The sequence below is a fragment of the Apodemus sylvaticus genome, chromosome 6 (assembly GCF_947179515.1).
Source record: "Apodemus sylvaticus chromosome 6, mApoSyl1.1, whole genome shotgun sequence".
NCBI classification, from domain to species: domain Eukaryota; kingdom Metazoa; phylum Chordata; class Mammalia; order Rodentia; family Muridae; genus Apodemus; species Apodemus sylvaticus.
Genome location: NC_067477.1, coordinates 78540472 through 78564386, shown reverse-complemented (window position 1 = coordinate 78564386; position 23915 = coordinate 78540472). Strand labels below are relative to the sequence as shown.

At 38.4% G+C, this 23915-nt stretch overlaps 1 protein-coding gene across 7 annotated transcripts in view; it reads left to right on the top strand.

Moving 5' to 3' along the window:
* Nrcam (neuronal cell adhesion molecule) overlaps window positions 1–23456 on the top strand; it is a 62701-nt gene extending 39245 nt beyond the window's left edge. For 2 of the 7 annotated variants that reach the window (XM_052184725.1, XM_052184720.1), the window contains 4 exons: window positions 81–266; window positions 14510–14641; window positions 15397–15475; window positions 22845–23456. In XM_052184725.1, coding sequence (XP_052040685.1) covers window positions 81–266; window positions 14510–14641; window positions 15397–15475; window positions 22845–23082 — 635 coding nt within the window. In that variant the 3' untranslated portion in view covers window positions 23083–23456. Of the gene's footprint in view, window positions 1–80; window positions 267–1607; window positions 1644–8000; window positions 8127–9181; window positions 9335–14509; window positions 14642–15396; window positions 15476–22844 lie in introns of all 7 variants that reach the window. The other 5 variants (XM_052184723.1, XM_052184721.1, XM_052184724.1 and 2 more) reach the window with 4 other exon arrangements.
* Window positions 23457–23915: the final 459 nt, after the last annotated feature.

Sequence of the window (23915 nt, the reverse complement as noted above, 5' to 3'; positions counted from 1 at the left end):
TTGAAGCAATGATTTACACTACTATTCCTATGACAGCTAACTCGTGGGTAATGTGCTTGTCTATCATTTCTCATTTACAGTTAACAGCACACACGAACTAGGCCCTCTAGTAGATTTAAAAATTCCTGCCAACAAGACCCGCTGGACTTTGAAAAATTTAAATTTCAGCACTCGGTACAAGTTCTATTTCTATGCACAAACATCAGTGGGGTCAGGCAGTCAGATCACAGAGGAAGCCATAACAACTGTGGACGAAGGTAAGAAGGGTATGTATAAAATCCATATAATTACAAATATCGGGGAATTTAAAAAACATTGACAATTTATTCCTTCTCTTATGGAATATCTATCTTACCTAATAGCATACATGATTGTAATTTCTCATCCCAATCTATGAAAATAGTTATTTTGTCCAGCTCTTTGGGTATTTATTTTTCAAGCCTATATGAACCCTCTAAACTTACATTAAAATATTGGAGTAGAATCAGTGCTTAAGAGCACTTACTGTTCTCACCAAGGCATCAGGATCAGTTCTTAGCACCCATACGGTGACTCACAACTGCTTGTAACTCCGGCTCCAGAGGGTCTGATGCACTCTTCTGGCCTCCACAGGATCTTAGAATGTATAAGAGGTACACAAACTCATGCACAAAGACACATGTAGAAACAAATAAATAAATCTTTTTAAAAATATTGGAGTGGGAATAAATAACCATATTCATCACAGGAGTTCAAAGTTTGATGTAACATTTTTCCTATAGACACATATACATATGTACCTATGTATAATTCTAGTTCTAGTTCTGAGTCACTGGAAATAATTCACTTGTCTACATATTGATTTAGACTTTCTGGAAATAAATAAAGAATAATTATTAAATACTGCACTTATTTTACGCTTAGACATAAACTTTGTATTTTGGTAGTTATATGCAGAGAAAGCAAAAATGTCCCATTAAACTGAATATTTTGAAAAGCCATTCCAATAATCTTTGATTCAATGAAAAGGATCAAGAATAGTATAAAATGAGGCCAAATAGCACAGTGGTTCAGAACATGTTTGACTTATAGAGGACCCAGACTCAGTTCCCACCACCCACATGATGATTCACAACCATCCATAACTCCAGTTCCAGGATATCTGATGCTCTTTTCTGGCCTTAGAGGGAACCAGGCATTGATGGAGTACACACATGTACATACATGCAGGTGAAACACTCACATATGTAAAGTAAATAAGTCCTAAAAGTATTTTAAGTATTATGAAAGATTTTCTGGTATTGCATGTCTCTAAATTGTGAAATTGCTTAAGGACTATTTATCTGGTTATTTGTTATTTTCAGTAACTTCTATAACATATGAAACTGAAATTTCTAATAGAAGTGAGTCAAAACATCCTAAGCCTTCTTAGAACAATGCACCTTAAGTATTATTTATATTTGGTAAGTTTGGGGACAGCAACACCTTGTCCCTGTGCCTAGCAAAATAGGCTTTATTCTTCCTGCATGCCTTAGCATTTGAATAAGAGCTTTTAAAATAAGTGTACATGCTCATGGGTGTGTTACATCTAACTACACAGTGTCCTGTTTCTGTTTCCCTTCATTAAGCTGGTATTCTTCCACCTGATGTAGGTGCAGGCAAAGGTAAAATAATTCATCTGCATGACTTTATACTGTGTGAACTTTGCTAAATGTGGGCAAGTGCAGCATGGGTAAACTGAGGAGCGAAAATATGCTCAGAATCACCAAAACGAGAAGGTCTGGGCCGAACCCGGTTTTAAAATTAATTTTTACATCATTTTATAAGTAGAAAGTCACATGTTTAATTCTCCCATTTTTTCTCCCTTTTATGCCTGGTGCAAATCCTAATCATAGATAGTAAGAATATGATTTTGGTTAGATCAGATGGGACCAAAACTGTGGATTTGTCACAGATCTTCCATATGTCCATGCCATGTATGTGAAATTCAAATTCTAGATGAAAGCAGCCTACTAGAAATAGATAAGCTGAGCTTCCTAGAGCCACCTGGCCTACCACAGCCCTGGTAATACGCAGTAGCATAATACTCAGCAGCATTACAACACACTATCCTTTTGACCTTTGGTTGAGTGATATCAAACAACTTCCCTGAGCCTCTACAAGTGAGTGTTTCAGTCAACCTGCACAGTCTGTTCAGCTCTCTCACTCAGCTTGCCTTTACCACCACTGCTCAAGTCTGCCCTTCCTGAGCTGGAGCCAATGGTCCTCAGTGGATAGCATCTGTGCTTTATTTTTAACTAAAGTTTTGTTTAGTACTCTATGTCCCATATGCCTGTTGGAAGAAGGGTATTTGGTAACTTGTAATATTTCCTCCACTTGTGGCAATAACAAAGAGTCCCACCTCCCGTCTCTGACCTCTGGCTATTGATACACCAGAGTCTGCTTTTAGAGAGCACATATATGCCTGTCTCTAAAATAGTGAAGTGACCAGAGCCAGGGCTCATCCTGGGCTGTGAGAGACCAGGGGAGTTTGAACAGGAGTGAGGGAAAAGAACAAGAGAGCTGGGAGTCTTGTCTTGAGTGTGTCCACGCTTGTGAGCAGCTTAGACTTGATATATATTTTCAATTTTCTTAGAAACTCTGCTTGTATCCAGAAATTTGATGAATAGCAAAATACATATAACATCAATTTTAGAGTAAATGAACCAAAATTGTAGTCATTTCCAGTCATCCTAAATTATATTTGTGGTTTTAGACTTATGAGAACAAAAGCTGTAGCCGTTCAAAGCTTCTACCCTATGTAGACTCACTCTGTTGGATATGCATATCTCTTTTCTGCGATAATATCACTAAAATGATGGGTAGTTTTAGAACAAGTTATGCTATGTAAGTTTAACTCAGGAATTCCACTGAGAGCCTGGTTGCCTCTCCTGTGTGGCCAGAATGTCCCTGCAGCTACGGCCAATGACAGCCAAGACCTTGTCCCTCCCTGAGCTGACAGTGAAGCAAGTCTGAGCTTCCCATTGCCTTGTCATAATATAAAACAATATATTCTGCTTTAAATAAACTCAAATATTTTGCTGCATACAGGAAACACACCTCAGTGTCAAAGACAAACACTACCTCTGAGTAAACGGCTGGAAAACAATTTTACAAGCAAATGGTCACAGGAAACAAGCCAGAGTAGCCATTCTAATATCAGATAAAATTGACTTCCAACCTAAAGTCATCAAAAGAGACACAGAAGGACACTTCTTACTGGTCAAAGGATAAATCCACCAAGAAGAACTCTCAATTCTGAACATCTATGCTCCAAATGCAAGGGAACCCTAATTTGTAAAAGAAACTTTACTAAAGTTCAAAGCACACATTGCACCTAACACAATAATTGTGGGCGACTTCAACACTCCACTCTCCTCAGTGGACAAATGAAGAAAACAGAAACTAAACAGGGACACAGTGAAACTAATTGAAGCATTGGACCAATTGGATTTAACATATATATATATATATATATATATATATATATATATTGTTTCTTATTTGACATTACTAAATTCAACTGTGAACAATTAATATAAATATAAAAAATAAAGATAGAATATTTAAAATTAAAATAAGTCCTTAATATAAAAACTAATGGTCTTTAGATAATAAAGGAAATAATATATAAATAAGAAAATGATGAATATTATCTCATTTTTATATCTTAATAGTATAATTGCTAAATGCTGTTTATATAAGACAATGCTATTTCACCATAGTGATATTTAAATATCACCATAGTGATATTTAAATTCAAGTATAGTTCATAATCCTGAATTTTTCTTCCAAGGTATTTTTTTCTTTGATCTAACAATGAAGAATTAAGGTGGTACTGGATATTGAACGCAGAGGCTTGCACATACTTAGTGTTTTCCTGTCATTTTCCTTGGTACAACTGAATTGAGCATAGGTCTTTAGGATCTTTAAGAGTTTATTTTGATCCATTCCCTTGTCTAATCCAAACCATCAATATTTATATAGGAATTACCTCGCTTGCCAGCTCCTGTCCCATTTCTACGTCTCTTTACATGGTCTCAGGGTCTGGGCTCTGGGAGCTAGCCCCATGAAGGTTTAGCTATGAAATGAAACCAGACCTGAACAAAGCAGATGTGGGGTTTGCTCCCTACACCACTGCTGGCAGATTTCTATCACTGTGTCCTAAAACGTTGACATTGAAGCTCTGGACACCAGGCACCAGAACAGACTTGTACTGATACTTAGTTGATACAGGCGTGTGTAGATTAAATTAGTAAGAGTCAAATCTACACGCTGCTTAATTTGTAGCCACCATGGTCACCTCAGGACTGAACAGAGAAGCCCCACTGGGAAACAGCCAGTGCTGGGTCCTCCCTGAGATCTGACTATCACTAGATGATTTTTACCAGACCCAATAAGTTAATGACACATGTTTAAAGCTCATGCCTTTATTTGGCCTGAACAACAACCACAACCCAAAACACACAAGTGCATTTGAACGCGCAATGTAGCAGGTAATGGTGTCTTCTTGGCACAGACAGCACAACAACTTTTACAAGACACTGTGCATCACAAAAGTAAAACAAGACTTTGCGTTTCACATGGTTAAACTGTAGCAGCAAGATGCCAAGCCAGTGGTGGGAATGAAACACTACATGAGCATAAATTGAGTTTGAACAGGGAAGTTTTGTAGTTTAGGAATGTAATAGTGGCTTACTGTTAACATCAGTGAATGTTTACAGAGAGAGGTTCGTTGGGTTGAGAGGTAGGCAGGGAGACATTTGGGGAGGCACTGAGACAGTACTGAGAGCCCTTGCTGTCTAGCTGGGATGCCAGGTACTCAGGGAACAAGAATGTGGAACAAGGAGCAGCTAACAAAAAGATTAGAATTCCCCATTGTAAAACTGGCCAAACAATATAACCACAAGAAACCGCCATCTTAAATGGGAACATGGAAGAAAAAGCTAAGTACAGGGATGGTGGAACCCTTAAGAAATCAGTTCCTTACTAATTTACTGTTTTCAGTAAAGACACTTTACATTCAATACATTAGCTGTCTAGAATAGATCTGTCGTAAAAAACAAGAACATTGTACTCTTTGACCGCCATCTTCCAGGTTGTTCACCCCACTCTAGCTTCCAACAGTGAATGTTCTGCCCTGTAGTCCTGTTTGACTGCATATGTTCCATATATAATTAGACTGTTCTTCTGTGTCTGGTTCATTTCTCATAGCATAGTGACCTCTGGGTTTGCTATGCTGTAAATAGAGATGCCTTCTTTTGTAAGGCTGAGCAGTGTTCCTTCACGTGTGTACCAGCTGCCATCATCTGCTGCTCTCTCAGAGGATGCTTCCTTAGTTTTCCTGTCTTCATTCATAAAGATGGATGGCTTCAGTGAGCACAGGAGGACTGGCATATCCTCAGGATGTGAATTTAGTTCCAGTAAAGCTGGAAATAAAAATGGAAGGGTCTAAACAATCCAAAGATGAAACACTAGGAAGTAACAGAAAAGAGTATTCTGAGACACTACTGTTTTAGAGCTGGCTAGACGACTTGTCAGGTAAATAAATATACTTGCTACCAAGCTGAGGACCTGAGTTCAATTCCCAGAGCCTGCATGGGAGAAAGAGACAACCAATTCCATAAGTTCTCTGACCTCTACACATGGGCCATTTTGTGCACAACATATACACATACACATGTACACACACACACACACACACACACACACACACACACGAGAGAGAGAGAGAGAGAGAGAGAGAGAGAGAGAGAGAGAGAGGTAAATAAATTGTTAAAAAATTTAACCTTTGGCATCTGGAGAGATGGCTCAGTGGTTAAGAGCACTGCCTGCTCTTCCAGAGGTCCTGAGTTCAATTCCACATGGTGGCTCACGACCATCTGTAATGGGATTTGATGCCCTCTTCTGGTATGCATGAAGAGAGCAACAGTGTACTGACATACATAAAATAAATTAATTTAAAAAAACTTTATTTTATTTATTTATTACTGATTTATTTATTTAGTTTTGGTTTTTCGAGACAGGGTTTCTCTGGCTGTCCTGGAACTCACTCTGTATACCAGGCTGGCCTCGAACTCAGAAATCTGCCTGCCTCTGCCTCCCAAGTACTGGGATTAAAGGCGTGCACCACCACTGCCCAGCAAAACTTAACCTTTAAAAAGCTTAGATGCTCCTTGGTTAAAATTATTTTGCTATGATCCTGCTTTCTTGAAACTTCTATAGTTATTCCAAAACTAAATTCTCCAGTTTTATGATGTCACAGTAAAATTTTAAAACATGATCTCATGTATTCTAAGCTACCCTTGTATCCTAGCATGGCCTAGAACGTGCTATGTAACTGAGGAAGATCTTGGACTTCACACTCCTGCTTCTACCTCCTGAGTTCTGGGCTAGTAGGAGGGTTCCACTACACCTGGCGCTATACAATGCAGGGATCAAACCGAGGCTTCATACGTATCACACAAGCACTCTACCATCTAACTCCCAAAACCAGAGTCCAGAATTTAAAAGAAATTTATTGGTACGTTCTAGGTTTTAGCTGGAGATAGTTCACACATGCACCCATGCAACCCTTCGTCTTGATTATATTCTTGCTCTTGTCTTCTTAAGAAAATCTGGGAAAACTAAAGTTTTTTCTGTGTTATTCAGTAATCACTCTGCTCTCTGCTATTCCTTTTACACATCACAAAACAGCACAAAATATGCATGGTATCCAGTTCTATTTCACAGGTCAAGAGTATTTTTAACTCCTTTAATAGGATTTTAAAATTTTATTTATTTTTATTAATTAAATTTTGTTGCATACAATATGTGCAGTATCCACCTCTCAACTGCCCCTCTCCAATTCCACTTCTCCCCACAAATCTCTCGATATACCTCATTTTATCCTGAGTGACTACTTCATTATATCGCATTCAACTTTAAATTATATAATTCTAATATTCTATAGTCTATATTCTCTATATATGTAATTTTAAATTATATAATTCTAAATTATATAACATTTTAGAATTAATTTCAGAGTCTGAGGAAACTCCTTAGTGCTTTCATATCTCATATCCCATACAATTTCTCTAGGGTGACAAAAGGATCTGATCATGTTAGCATACCTAGTTCTCATCTTTAGTTGATGCTTGAAGGGAGGAGCCAAAAGAAATAGCCCCATGGGATTCAAATAATACTTCTAATTCCTTTAGATGTATATTTCATCAGCCGTAAGCATATGGAGAGCATCGTGTAGATTCCATAACTTGTATTTGAAAGCTGAACTTATTTTCAAAAGCTGGTTAGGTTGTCATATTCTCTTCAGGAATGCTGTGTAACCAACACCAGGTGAGATTGTCACTCTCTGGGATCTAGTGGGTCAGCTAGTTCCTGCTCCTTTTATTTCTTCTTAAACTTTGGTAGAGCATATTCGACCACAGCATTTGTACCTGTTCCTCCAGGATAGCCTAACTGTTCAACATCCTCTAATGTATGAGTTTCTCAGCTCTTCAGATCCTCAGTCTGTGAATCAAAACAGGTCAGAAGTCACTATTGTAGAGAATATTCTTTCTCCTCCCAGTATAAATTCTCCGAATACCTGCAATGAGGTGCTAAATGAAACGAAAAAGTACCCAAAGTACCTGGAAGTCTCTGATACAGTCTAATGGCTTCTGTTATCAGGACAGCTTGTCAATGCCCATTGTCCATCAGTAAGTGAAGATGGCGATGTTTACTAGGACTGGATCTAATGGGAAGCGGTTTACATTACTCAGAATCCATGTACTAGAACTTGTAGCTTTAATACCATATACCACTTAACGGGGAATTTTTTCCAAAACAAATGTGAAGATACATGGACTGTATTTTTTTATAATAAATTCTAACATCTTATTTGCACAATTTCAAATAATTTTGCCTTTCCATCAGTGTGTATGATGCCGCAATATGATTGTTTGTTTGTTTTGTTTTGTTTTGTTTCTCTGTTGTGTATTTAGTCCGTGCAGTAAATCCCAGGATCAGCAATGTCACTGCCGCAGCTGCTGAGACGTGTGCCAATATCAGTTGGGAGTATGAGGGACCAGAGCATGTGAAGTTTTATGTTGAATATGGTGTAGCAGGCAGTAAGACATGATTTATTACCCTGCTTTCAATTTGGGGGACACATTTTAAGAGACTAAGAACAATGTTTAGGATTTACTATGGACCATGTTGAAAAGCAATTTGATCCCACCAAGAGAATCAGAGTCATTTCAGTAAAATCACTGTGGACCACCTTTAAGTACAAATAAGACAACTTTTGTTTTCCAGTTTGGAATTTCTAGCAGTAGAAATTAAGCTGATATGAAAGAATTCATCTTGTCCAAATTAACCCAGCAAAATCTTATAAGCAAGAGAAGAAAATTGAAACTGAGGGAGCATCGATTTTGTCTTGGTGTTTTATGTATTCCCAAGTCAGATCCCTGCTCACATCACGGCTTGACTCCTGGAAGGTTCAGGCGGCTCAGTTGTCAGTGACTCATGAAAACCCCTCCACGTCTCAATGCAATGTGCCCTGCATGTCACAGGCTGCATGACCAGTGAATGTTTGCACAAATGTTGAGCACTACCTAACTTCCTATTTATGCCTTTATAGATTAAAAACATATTATTGCAAACAAGTTTCCTTTTAGAAAAACTAACATTTGAAAAATATTAAATTTATAAGTTGGCTACACTTAAAGACATTTACATTTATCAAAAGATTCATCTTATGAATCTTTATAAACAATTAAACTTGTAATTCATTGAAGCTATTTAATGTATAATAGTTTTTAATGTAAACATTTTGGAAGAAACTCAGCCATTTCATGAGCTAAGGACCATATAAGGTAATATTTGCATTAATAAGAATAATGTCCACAATGGGACATATGCACTAGTATGCACACTAATTGTCCAGTAGGTTTCTCTTTGAGGATATTTTCACTTAGCTCCTTGTGACTTAACTGACTTATTTGACATAGTTAGATCTGTGATAATCTAAAATGCTACATTAAATCATCCTAATTTTTTTTAGTTTTATTTAAAAAAATTCCTTTATTGAAATATTAAATAAATTCTGGTCCCTTGAAATACTCAAAAAATGTTTTTGTGTGTGTGTGTTCTTTTTTGTTTTTGTTTTGCAAAATTCCCATAGGCAAAGAAGAATGGAGGAAAGAAATTGTAAATGGTTCTCGGAGCTTCTTTGGGTTAAAGGGTCTAATGCCAGGAACAGCATACAAAGTTCGAATTGGTGCTGAGGGGGACTCTGGTTTTGTGAGTTCAGAGGATGTGTTTGAGACAGGACCAGGTGAGGTACACAGTACACCAGTTCTGGTTTGCTCTCTGGAGTAGAAACCACCAGACACTCAGTTAGAGGCTGGGGTGGGTGGACCTTGCAGGGCTGTGGATGTCTAACTCTGGGGCCCTGTTGGGTTAGAAGTTTGCATTTTAATTATGTTTGACTGCTTGTATTATATGAATTACAAAATTGGACAAATTCTCTTTCAACTACATTATTTTTTTAACTACATTATTTTTAAAAACCTAAATATAATTTTGTTACCTTATTTAGATAACTCAATTTTGATAATTTCCATATTTAAATTTCTCTGAATTAAATTGAAGTTAGTGTTTGAAATTCTTTTTAGGTTAGAATTACATTTAAGAGAGTCAGAATTCTTTATATCAAAATCAACTACAACCCAGCAGAACCCTGCAATTCGGTTGGATGATTGATACAGTGTTATTAAGTTTGTTAATAACATTATTAATAGAATTAAAAGAAATTCTATAATTCTTATATTGTGCTTTATTTCAAAAAATTGCCTGAGTATTATGCTTTAGTTTTGTGAATGTTATTTAGAGTTAACAAGCGTAAAACTAAAGTTGTGAAAGAGAAAAGTTCATATAGAATGCACATTCAAATTCAAATGCAAACAATTATTATTATTATTATTATTATTATTATTATTATTATTATTATTGCCAAAGAAATAATCTCTGCTTGCTCAGACTGAAATACAGTCCTTTTGGTATGTGTGTATTCTAGAGCTCATAAATTCATCTGCTCAGTCATATCATAAATTCTTGAGGAAGTATTCCATCCCCCTACAGAAACTAACGCCAAGATAGAGTGTGTAGTTTCATTAACAAAACATGATTTTTAAAGCCATTTCTTATCATTTAAAAGTACTTACCCAGGAATAGTTTTAAAAAGAGAAAGAAACCAAAGTTAGTAATGAATAACTTACTGAAGAAGGCATTCTAAATATACACCTGCTAAAATCAGTTTGTTTTAAGAAAAAAATCCTATTATTCTGTTCCTTCTATGTCACATCCATTTACACATATTTAATCTAGGAAAAGTATTAAATATAAAAGGGGAATTCAAAACAACTCAGCTCTATAAGACATTTGCTTGTTACTGATAATGTTAATTTCAAACTACTAAAATATCATGTAGATACAGAATCAGAACAGGAGTAATAATACAGCATTTAGTCCACCGTACAACAGGCAAGTGGTTTCCTCATTTCATACTTACATTCTTCTAAAGTGGGCACTGTTGCTGTCTACTTCAGCCACATGTCAAGTCTTCAGAGATGGAGAATTTGCCCCATCCCAACTGCAATATGGTAGAGCCAGGAGTAGGGGCCTGGCCTTCCTGTACTCAGAGAGGTCCTTATCACAAAGTCACAGAGATCCCAAGGGGAACAGGCTGTCTTGGAAGTGATGGATTTGAGTAGCATTCATACTTTTATTGTGCATTTCTGGGCCTCTAAGGACTTCATGTTTCTTCAAATTGCAGTGGATTATATTCACTCACGAAATCAACTTGCAGCATGTTTGTCCTTTTGCAAGATCAAAGATGTTTCCTTTAAACAAGAACAAAAGGAAAACATCTTTTCCTCAGGGGAGCATGTTTACCTTTGCAGTGACAAGTGTTAGTCTTATCTAAGAGGAGTGAATGGAAAGAATGGGACTCTCCTGTGTGCCAATGATGGAGAGAGGATGTTGCAAGACCCGTGTATTGTTACCTTTTACATACTCATGACAACTAAGAAGATCAAGTGTTGATGAAGTTCTAGTAATTACCCGAATAGCAAAACCCCTCCTCTTAGGAAGATGCTCTGACTGTAGGATGCCCTCGATGTAAGCCCTTAATCTGCTGCTCGGGCTCCCTCCCAGCACAAGGTTTTGAGATCTAGGGAATCCAATAGGGAGGCTAGTTTTTAACTCTGTGTCCACATGCTGCTCCTCTATCTATGCTTTGCTAAGGTCAGGAACCTCGATCTGCCCTTGGGTCCAAAGCTTTTCTGTTGACTTTCTAGGCTTTCTTCAAGCTCATTCTTTCCATTTCTAACTATAGCTAACTGTTTTAACTGGGCAGGACATTTTCATGCTTTGTGAGTGCTTCAAAAAAAATAGTAATCATTTGCTTCACTCTGTGATTTGGAGTACCAAAGAACACTATCCTTGGAGATCCCCCACCATGCAGCACAGGTTATCCATGACACAGCAAGCAAAATGAGAACAGCAGACTGTTCTGAAACTGGTAGACATCGAGGCAGTTCTCACTGCTCTGCCTTATTTTGTATTCACATACTCCTTATATGTGTTAATTTATCACCTTGAGCAACACATGCATATGATTTAACTATAGAAATTCCAGATGAGAAGGAAATCTACTTTCACTTTTCGACTAATGCCTATATATATATAGGTACTTTTTTTTTGTGACCTGACAAGCCATAACTTAAGGGAGTGAGGATGTATTTTGGCCAGTGGTTTGAGAGTCCCATTCACCATGATGGGGACAGGATGGTGATAGAAGTGGCACGTAACTATTGCAGCAGGATCCTGAGGCTGCCTGTTTACATCTTGACAAGGAAGCAGGTGTACAGGATTGGAGGGACCAGGCAATCAGACTACAAGATCCATCTCTACTGAGCACATTCCTTCAGCAAGGTTTCACCTCCCAAAAGTATGGCAACCTCTCAAAAGAGTAACATTAGCTGCGGACCCTGTGTTCAAATATACTAGCCTATGGAGTCCACATCATAGTCAAACTCTCCAAAGCTCAGATCCAAGAAGGAAAAAGCCCATAAGTTTCATCTATGTCTGTCTCTCTGTCTGTCTCTGTCTATGTATGTATGTATGTATGTATGTATGTATGTATGTATGTATGCATGCATGCATGTATGTATGTATGTATGTACCAGCTCACTTGTTGTAATTAGTCTTAAATAATCACATTAAATAAATAAATAATTTCTCCAGTGGACTAGAGAAATAACAAATACTTTTTTCTTTGATATAAAAGCACAATCTCAATCTTAACATGAACATCTTTGGTTAGCTATTCAGGGATTGGCCAGCTTTGCAGTGATCCAAGGGTGGTCGATGGGAAGCAATTCAGTTCTGAAAGTCTCCACTTAACGAGAGACAGTGTCAGCAACAACACTTGAGCACCTTACATTTAACTCATCAGTCTCATCTGATTTGTTGAAAAATATAAATGCTAAAACTACTTATAACCATGCCATATTCATTAAACAAACCAAAATTAAGGATTCCCATCATTAAAATATTTTTTGCCACGTTGTTTGGGGCTTAGTTATGAAAAAAAGCATGCAAAGACTAGGTACAGCTTGGCAAGACTCGGTTGCTAAGGGGGACGTAATGAATTCTTCAAACCCTTTATCTGCCTTGGAAAGTCCCTGAGGAAGTTTATCATATGTTCAGACATTTGTGGATTGGTGTCTGGGCATGTTTTCAGTAATGCGTTATATAAGGACAGTTAAGTAGCTTAGTACCATGTTCACTAACCAAAGCCAGAGAGGACAGACAGACAGACAGACAGAGGTCCCTTCTAACCCTTGGTGAAGCTCTTTTTCTCATCATCCTGACCTTGGAATTAATATAATGCCTACCTCAGAAAAATGGTTATGAGGGTTAAATGAGATCCTGTCTTCAGTACAGTTCCTAGCATAGAGGACTAAGTTGTTAGCTGCCATCATCATCATCATCATCATCATCACGATCATCACCATTACTGTCATCAGTATCATCATCAGTACCATCACCAGCACCAGCACAGCACTATGGCATGTGCATGAAAGACAGAGCAGTTTGGACTCAAGTTCTCCCTGTGCCTGGATACAGTACAGCTCCAAAGCCCTCTAACTACTGAGCCACAGGGGACTGTTTGGAAAAGGCTAATGCCCTCCATTTTATATTCCAAAAATATGTATTTGTACTTCCAATTTTATTTTTTAAACATATCTCCAGGCATTGTTTACATTCTACTTCACACTTGATTTTTAACCATTTCATCCTTTTCTTGGATTTTCTGTGGTGAAAAGGACACAGTAAAATGTTATTTCCCTGCATACAGGATATCTGGGATGTACATAGCCTTGCTTACTTTTGAATTCAGAGATCACGCACCTCTAACCCTATGATGTAATGCTTTCAGAGAAAACTAGATTAAAAGCGCAATATAGATATGTGTATGAAAGGAAGAAGAAAAAAAGACCTTTTATGTTGCTTATGGTTTAAAAAGAAAGACAAAGGCCTATAATCAAGGATTCCTGCAAACTTATTCAAACAAGCCCTTGTGGGCACGTCTAAATAGCCACTGATGCTGCACTTTGTCCAATGTGATTGACACTTTTTCATAATACCTAAACTTTTCCTAGGATCTTTGTATATTATGAGTAGCTGATTAAAGAGTTTCACAACATTTACTCAAACAGAATAGATGGAGACATAAAGAACTGTATTCATGTAAATGAGTATTTTCTCTTCAAACTGCTCATTTAGTCCAAATAAAGGTTCTATTGATCAAACTATACTCTACGGTTCTTTGAATAATAGAGCCCAAACAATAACAAATGCTAGCCCTTTGACAATAGACTTGATATTCTCAGGATTTTCATTAAGAATCCAGATGTTGTATAAAATAACAATGCTGGTGTTCGTCTATGGCTAGGTTTTTTGCATGGGCCATTTTTTTTTTACCTTAACAGATTTACAAAACACTGAAGAAAATAGTAGTTTCTTTTGAAGGGAAAATACTCTGTTAGATGTATACATTCTGTTGTATTTAAAATTGAGTTTTATATTCTTATCATAGTTGTATCCATTTTATCCCCAAAATAATATATTTTACTTGGTTTGGGAATACATTTCTATTGAGAAGTACAGTTGAAGTAAATGTGATCTCAGTGCTTATCAGGGTGTGGTAGCACTTATTCTTATTAACATCAATATTTCTCTATTTGAATTTTTTACATAATGAAGGTTTTTCATAGTTGAGTATGTGATTTCTCATTGGTGATTGGCAGATTCCAATTTGGAGTCCTGTGAAAAGTACCTAAAAGCTCATATACTGTGGCAATTGTCTTTTAATGAAGAGACCAACACAGGTCTCCCTGTGATGTTAACCTATTCCCACTGAGCCCGTTGCTTTGTTTTGTAGCAATGGCAAGCCGGCAAGTGGATATTGCGACCCAAGGCTGGTTCATAGGTCTAATGTGCGCCGTTGCCCTCCTCATCTTGATTTTGCTGATTGTTTGCTTCATCAGAAGAAACAAGGGTGGCAAATACCCAGGTAAGAGGGAGTCTAGGGCTTTCTGGTGCTGCAGAATCAGCTGCTAAACGTAAAGAGAATAATGCCCACGGGACGAGGAACAGGATCTTCTTAGAGGCATATTTTTTAAATTTCCAGGTCAAACCATTCTGACTCCTCTTTATATCATACAGACTGACATGGGTCATAGGTTTTGTGGAGAAATATGCCACTCAGTTCTCCAAGAAAGCCTGCTTCCTTAGACTCTGAAGGGGTTATGAGCACTGAAGTCACACCGAAAACCAGTTTGTGGGAGGAGCAGAGAGAGGGCAGCATGTACAATTTTCCAGAGGGAATACAAGAACCTGTGTGACCTTACATTATGGGCCCTGTATGGTGGATGAATTTGTGTCCCTGTATAATTAATGAATTTGTATCTTCTTTACCTGACAATTTATTCTTCGATTAATGTTTTTAAAGACACTGCAGAAGAATACATTTACAAAAATGATTTGTTATCATCAATACACTAATACATAGGTTGAAAAACAGAAAAATATTGAGAAACTTAAAAATCATTTCCTCATCAGGGAAGAGACTGAAGTAGCTCAGTGTATTAATAAGCATTGATCTAATAAATATCAAAGCATATTCATGGCCACACTAGATACGTGTTCGCACAACATCTACTTGTGTGGAGATTGTTTGCTCTGCCATGTCCCAGTGCACCCCTGCAAACTTCCAGCAAGGAAGTTCAGGAACAATGGATAATGATTCATTCACTTCAAACTTTCCAGTTAAAGAAAAGGAGGATGCTCACGCCGACCCTGAAATCCAGCCCATGAAGGAAGACGACGGAACGTTTGGAGAATACAGGTGAGCCCTTGTTCCTTCCAGCCATGCCTTCCCTGACCCAGTGAGCACCACCCTCAGACACTCATAGATTCCGAGGATAGGCTCAGTGAGCAGTGATCCCTGCCTGGCAGTTTTTACTTTAGAAACACACTGTGTCAAAATGTATTTACTCTTCTTGATTAAAACATTCTCATTAAAAATATTCCACTCAAAAATAAGAAACCTCAAAAATAAAAAAAAAATGTAGTTATAGGTTTAGAGTCAGAATGTCTTTTATTCTGTTATCTTTCCAGAGACATAGGCCTAGCAATTTCATTGTATTGCAGTGAGAATTACAAGGGCCCTGAACAGCCTACAGTGTGAGGGAAATGTGCATTTATAAAACCAGTGTTAGAAAAACCACTCTCTCTCTCTCTGTGTTTTGGTTTTATTTTTGAGATTGAATCCCGTTGGGTAGTTCAAGTTGTCCTGGGATTCACTACTAGGTGAGGCTGATTCCAAATTCATAATCTCCTAATCTCACAGTTGTGAGCCACCGTGGCTGGAGAGAGAGAGAGAGAGAGAGAGAGAGAGAGAGAGAGAGAGAGAGCAGACAGACAGACAGAAGATGCATATGTGCTGGTAATCAAACTCATTGCTTTATACAAACTAGACAGGCACTCTACTGTTACACTACCTGCTCAGCGCCAAGTCTTTTCAATCTTAGATTTTATAAAATGCTATTTCAATACCTGTTCCCCTGACTTTTATTCTAAAATTAGGAGTATGTTGCTTTAGAAGCTATTAATTATTAAGAACTATCATGGCCACTCATTTAGCAAATTAACTCACAGAGTGTCAATAGTGCATAATTCAGTTAACTTCATTTTAAGGAAAACCTTTATCATAATCTATATACTTTTTAAAAGTTCCTTTAAATGAGACCACTATAACCTGGATACTATGGATCTTTCAAAGAGAGGAGTTAGTACTTTAGACATCATTAAAGGCCAGAAAGTTTAGTCGTGTATTTAGTGCCCTGTGATAACTCTACTTACAATTTTTTTATAATTTAGTAATCTTCTAAATATGCTTGACGCTCATGTTGGTGCTTCATTTTTGCTAGAAGAAAATATTTTGGCTGAAATAAAAGACTCACTACTGTGATTTCCAGGTCCCTTTGTAGACAGACATTTGCATCAGTTACTACCTGCCTCTAGATCATGTTTGGTATTTCCGTGTCAGTTTTATGAGGGGACAACCAATGCCAACATAGAAAATGTAAAACGGATTTAGGAAAAGCATGTGTTTCAGTAAGAGTTTTCATAGCAGTAACCATGCAGATGTGAACAGGTCTGGCCTCCAGTATCGCAGCACCTAAGCTTCAACAGAAAAAGATGTGCTTTCAAAAAGCTCTCACGATACCAGAACACTGTCTTGTGAGGGTTGTCTTGATGTCAGACATTGGTTCTGGACCTGGAAGTATTTGACAACCTTAGGCAGCACCCAGTCACTATGAGGCATTTCCCATAGCGCATGCACAAGGGCAGTCAAGGGCAACCGCATCTCATCCTGAAGGAATAGAAACCTTTGCTGGTATAACTCACTTTTCTACCTGTTTCTCCCACACACAGGTGAGCTGATACTAATTAAAGGACATCCTTGTAAAGTTCTTGTGGCTATGACCTCATACAGGATGCGCACCACTCCCTTGTTTATTGATATGAAGTTACAGCTTCAATCTAGCCTGGAAAATGTAGATTTGCATGAATTAGAAATAAGTCATTGCACTTCATCCATTCTCCACCTTGTGATGGATTCATGTTCTTATCATGCTTAAACATGGCAATGTACTGCTTATCTCAAAGCCCTCAAAATGTCAGCTTGCTACTGTATCGATGTGAAACTCAGACCCGGGCTAATGTGACTTTGGGTAACTATTCTAACAGCACTAAACCTTGATTCAATGTAAGGTTGTGTTTTATGAACTCGCTGGGAATCAAGAGGCTAGTCATCTTTTTTCAACTCAGCCATTAGCTCTTATGATGCTTAATTTCTATAGGGCTCAATTTTCATCATCAAGATAGTTTTTCAAGCATCATGACATCTTCGGAGGTTTCTTTCCTAGTTCTATGCTGAGTGGCCCAACCACTTCCAGTATGACTTTGTTTTTAGAGCAGTACATAGCAAATGCCTGGCTCCTCTCTTCATACCCACCAATTGCTTTCCATCAACCGGTTCACATTTCCTTGTCTCAGTGTTAACTCATGCGTTTGCTGTGCCTGTGAAGCATTTTCAGATGGCTGTCTTTGACTTTTGCCAAAGTTTCTCAGGATAGAGAGACTTTCCGTTTGGGCCTATTGAATATAAGCCCTTTTGGCACAAAGACAAAAATACCTGTCACACATGTAATGACATCAATCCTGGAAGGGCTAAAGGAAATGAAGTTCTGATGGGTGTCTTCAATTCGTAGCACACCGCCATGGTGTGAGTTTGAGTGAAGTTGAAAGTGAAAGTGAAATTGGTGAGGATGGCTCTTCATGTGAGATCACATCTCCCAAACCCTTGGACGTCATTGGTTATTGTTGTTAATGTGACCTTGTCCTTACGTTTGCAGACACTTACTCAGAATTATTCCCTTTGGTTCTTTCCTTTTAGGACTTTTTAATCTGAGAGTCATAATTATATGAAAATGGTTCCAACTATTTATGGAGAGTTTTGTTGATATTTTAATGGTCCATCCTAGTGTTATTCTCTTCCCTAAATCACCGGGGTCCTTTCTCTACTTTGCACCTTCTAGAAGTTTTGGGCTCTGTATTACTTAGTCTCCTGCATTCTGAAAATGAACTACAATGCTGGTCTCATACTGACACACAATTAGGACTATTGTGGAAATGTAAATTCATTCCATTTGCGATTTGCACATTTGCCAGCCTGAGGATGGAACAATTCTACCTTGTTGGCTCTAAACCAGATAAAGTATCGTAGTGCAAAGAGGGATGGGACTTCCACAATGGCCGAATTTGATTTTTTCCCATATGCTATATCCCTATACCCTCACTCCAACACCCACCCCTAAGCAGCTACCTCTCAGAAGCTTGCAGCTTTCTTTGTTTGTCTCTTTAATTATACAGACAGTAGGATCTGCCTCCTTACTAGCATATAGAAAAATCAAAGAAACAGTACAGCCAACTATGTAAGTATTTCCTTATTCTTTAGATGCATTCTCTTTAAAACAAGAGTGAGTCTAGGTTGTGAGCCATATGACTGTGCTATGTGAACTGTGATTGACTATTGTTCAAATGGAGGATTTTGCAATGGGAATCTTGTCATTCATGTGGCCACAGCCCTGTTGTCAGCTTGCTATTCCTGTTCAAAGCTCAGCTGAGATACAAAGTTGTGTTGCATTTGTTACATGCTTTAGGCTTATTGTTCTCACAAATATGAACTGGTTTTAAGCAAGGTAAATAATGATGAGCGTTTACAATGTGGCAGCATAAGGCCTGAGTGCATGGAGGTCAATGACACCATTGTTCATTTTGATCCTGATAGGATGGTTGCTGCAGGAAAATCAGATGCAATTATTAAATTTATCTGCTAAATTTTAGTTTAGTAACCATTTCATGGTTGTGAGCCAAGCACTTCTGAGAAAGAAATGAATTAACTCCCTAAAATGTAATATCAGTATGAAAGAAAGAAAAATACAAGCCAAGGCTTTGTCTGCCATTATAAAATTTTTAAAAAATGAAAAATGATGTTAACATTTTAAGGCATTTCTGAACTATTTTTGGAATTTACCCAACAGATGTTTATTGAGTGCCTACTGTATGCCAGACCTTAGGGATATTAAACACAATAAAATTTAATCTTCCATTGGGAGTTTATAATCTAGTGAAGAATACAGACAAATAGCAACAACTTGATGGGTCTGTGGAAAGTATCATTTCTTTTTCTTATTACATTGCTCAATGGGCAGTTTTCATTACTAGTGTTGAACAAGCAAAGTATAGTAGCTCATGTCTATATTCCTAGCACTTGGGAAGCATAGGCTGGAAGATGAGAAATGCAAGGTTATCTTCAGCTACACAGAAAGTTTGAGAGTGTTAGGCAAGTGCTATGCCACACAAAACTGTCTGCAAAAGCACAGAGAGGGTGAAGCAAAAGGAAGAGTGAGAGGAGGAAGAAGAGATAACAGCCACTCTTGCCCTTCTTTCTGATTCTAAGCAGAACACTTCCACATTGGCCATGAAAGATTCTGTTCACTGTTGTTTTCATGTGGGCATCCTTAACCCAATTACTGAAAACACTTCCCTTTACTAGCATATTAAAATTTTCCTCACAAATGGTGTTGAGCTCTATCATATGCTTTTTTCTAAGTCTACTATGATGGTCATAGTAGTTTTTTCCCCTTTCTACAAAAGTACAAATGGTAAATCTTATGAATTGTATTTCCACACTGAATCAGACTTGCATTCTTTGACTTGACCCAACTTGGGTATGCTTTAGTAGCTGGCTGCATTGGCTTGCTATGGGTTCAGTCTCCTTTCCTATGTTCATGAGTTGTGTCAGTCTATAGCTTCACCTTCTTGTGCCACTTTCTTGACTTTACGTGTAACTATCATGAAAGTCTCATAGCATTATTACAGAAGTGGTGCTTCTGACATATATGAACTTTAACATGCCCAAACAAAACTTCAGCTCTTCATCTGAGCATGTTCTTCTGCTCAGTTAAAAAAGAGTCATGCCAAGCTGTTTATTTATATCAAACATCCTGAGTCCATTGTCTTCCATGTTGCTCCCTAACCAATTCATCAGGAAGTCCTTTTTTGCTCTACCTTCATGAATATGACTATATTCTGAGCATTTTCTATAAACTTCTTCAACATTCCATCCATCTCTCCCCCAGTTGACGGAAGTAATCTTCTAACTTTAGTGTTGAGCATTGTACTTGTGAAGAGCCACTGGTAAATGTTTTAGACTGTGCAGCCCACACAGCCTTAACTGGAACTCTGCAGTTCTGCTCATGAAGCAGCAAAGGAGCCGCAGGCAATAATAAATAAATAATACATAATAAATCAATCATAAATTGGTGTAGTTCAAGTTTGCTAGGGTTTACCAGTCCCTCCTCTTGAGGGCAGGCTGCATCAGCGCTTGATAGCAGAATTGTGCTTTTAGGGTCATGTCAGTCAGGCCACAGTACTCACCTATAGAAACACTCCCAGAGCCTCTATCTCTTAAACAAAGGCTCTTCCATAGCCATGGATCCCGGACTACTATTGCCACCCCAGTTACTCTCTTTCTTACTCATTCCTTCAGTTCCAGCCACAGCGAGCACCTTGCAGTTTCTAGAACATTCCAGGTCTGCCGCTGTCTCGGAGCCCTTGTATTGCTTGTTGCTTTTGCCATCATTGCTTTCGTGTACTAGTCATCCTCATGCCTACTTCGCTTTAGATCCTTGATCAGATGCTACTTTTAAATAAGTCCTTCCTGGATAGCCCATATCAACCGTCTATCCGCTTTTCTAGCTCCTTCTGTCCTCTTTACTCAAGTAGCGATCACCTGTCATAACTAATGTTCTTTACCACATTGATTGTAAACTGCATTTTACCTCACTGGATACGAGGCTGACATTTTAGTGTATGCTGCTTGTTTCTCTGTCCCCAGCACCTAGACTGACATCAACCTTAGAGCAGGCACTCACTAAACATTATATGAGGGGAAGACTGCAGAGATGAATAAATCAGATATATGACACCATGGGTCTGCCCTATGACATAATAGGTGGAACCCAGGTGCAAAATTCTGCTTATCACTGAATGCTTCAGGAGCATATGCAGAGGTATTCAAGCAAAGTATACATGTTTAGCAAAGATGTCGTAGAAAGCTGTTTTTATAATGATCTGGGTTTTGCGGGTGATATGTCCTCTAAAATGTCCTCACCCCAAACAGGCTGCCCCAATGACCTGTGATTTCACTAAGTTCTATAGACTGCTAAGATTGTGGCATGTACTTATATATTACAGGTCATTTTGGCAGCACATGCAAGTTTTGACATTTTTCTTAGAAAGAAAAACAAGAGACTTCTAGTAGAAAGTATCACTGAAAGAGACAGACTTATTTTTCTTTAAATCTTTGTAGCTTGACTAGCAAAAAAACCCCCACAAAACCTAAAAACCCCAATATTGTTATCAGTGATCTTAGTGTCAACTGCTGTTAAAACGTTGCACTTTAGAATGACTTCTTTGTCACATAAAGTACACCAGTGCTTTGTGTTCAGGACCGTGTATCATTCCTATCTCACCTGGGGTTGTTACTACTATATATTTTTTCACTATTTCTCCTCCAAAATATTACATGTTAAGGAGTTAGCCAGTGTGCCCATGCTGGTGGATAATATTAAATTCAATGACAAGTTGGACCATGTCAGAGGATATTCTTGCATGCAATGGACTCTTTGGTTTCCATGAGTTGTGCTTACCGATTAAACAGAAAAATAAGTAAAGAAATAATAGACTCCTATAATGCTCTGCTGAAGGGCATGCCACGGACCCCCTTGGTGTGTGCATAGCCCAGAGGAGAGGCGAGAAACAGGAAATATTTACTTTTGTGAGTTTGGAAGCACTCATACCCTTTAGGATTTGCGGGCATGCCAGTTATGGTTCAAATATAGTGCTTGGAAGTTGAAGTGTTTCTCCTTCCAAATTAATAAAATTTTACCTATTGACCAAAAATTCTTCAGGGAAAAAAGTAATGATAGCATGGCCTCTCGGTGTAAGGACTGTGCTTCTCTTCTTAGGCTGTTCTCATTTGTTCCCTCTGCCTCCTTTTAATGGATTTCTAGGTCTTTTGAAAGGTAAGGCAGAAGTTCACAAATCTGGCTACATTCAGTAACAAAGTTATTCAAACTGCAAGATTTTGCTTCGCCTCCTGCCTCAGGAAAAAAATCCATATATCACATGTAACTGAAATCATGCTCCATCCACATCCAAGGAATCAGAGAAGTTCCACAGTTTAACACACTAACTCCCAGCTGCCCTGAGCTCCGCACTGCTCCTTTGAATTGAAACAGTGATGGTTTGAGCCACCCTTCACCCTCTGCCATGCCCCAGTAATGCTTTTCATCTTTCCCAGATTGCCTTCCAATCAGGCATCAGACTCTTTCCTTTAAATTAGCATGCACAATCGGAAAGTCACCTGCTCTGCTGCAAACATGATCTGGCCACTTCTGCACCTGACTTCCACTGCAGCACCATGCCAGTGGCTGGCGTCCACCTGCCAGTTAAATTGGCTGCAGGAACTCAGGCTTCCCCATGCTTCTTCATGATTTGCATGCATGATCTGCCCAAAACAAGACACTGTACCTAAATGCCGGTCTTACCAAAATTTTTATCTCCCCCCCCCCCCACCCCAGTGATGCAGAAGATCACAAGCCTTTGAAAAAAGGAAGTCGAACACCTTCAGACAGGACTGTGAAAAAGGAAGATAGCGACGATAGCCTGGTTGACTATGGAGAGGGGGTGAATGGCCAGTTCAACGAGGATGGCTCCTTTATTGGACAATACAGTGGTAAGAAAGAGAAAGAACCAGCAGAGGGGAATGAAAGCTCAGAGGCCCCTTCTCCTGTCAACGCAATGAACTCCTTTGTTTAAGTCTTTAAGCTCTGTGCCAATGTCCCATCTCTCTGGAACGGTTTTCCTGATCACTTGTCATCCCTCTCATACTATGGACAAATGGGTAGAAAATGTTTCCTGCGGTGTATGAGTATTATGAGAGCAGAGCAAGAACATCACTCAGTCAGATGATGCGTTAATATGAACCCGGGTCAAAGTGCATATGTTTTGTTCAGAGTGGGTTATCTCAATTTCCTTGGAACTGATTAAAAAGAAATACAACATCATCAATAGATTACATTATTCCCTGTGCGGGGTACAGTTCAATAAGATGCATGAAACACGCTGCACAGAGGACACACATGTGTATGTGATTGCGACGTGGTTGGGTACTTTGTTGACACTATCTTCAGCTGAACCCTAAATATGAATTCCGTTGTCATTGTGGAAAGTGTTACTGTAGTATTCTCTAGAGCTTCAATGTCTCTGTGGACATTGTGGTGAAACTTGTGACTATGTCTAGCTGTTGTTAGTCTTGTTGAGAGACTGTTAGGAACAGTGTGTACAGTATATACTTGCTACATGAGTCACTTATGACAGTTGCATCTGCTAATGCTCGCCAAGACTCTGTCTTTGCTCCCCGTACTTCTTAGACTTCTTAACCTTCCGGGTGTTACAGCAACAGAGTTCCACTTCCTACACTATCTGTGTTCAGTCCTTTGGGAGCATAAACATTGCATATTATGACACCTTCTGGTATTTGTGCCATACTCAAAGAATTGAGGTCAAAGCTCTCAAGTGAAATTTTAAATTTTAGTCCAGAAAATGCAGGGCAAGACACACACAGTGCCTTCAGACAATAAGCATTCCCT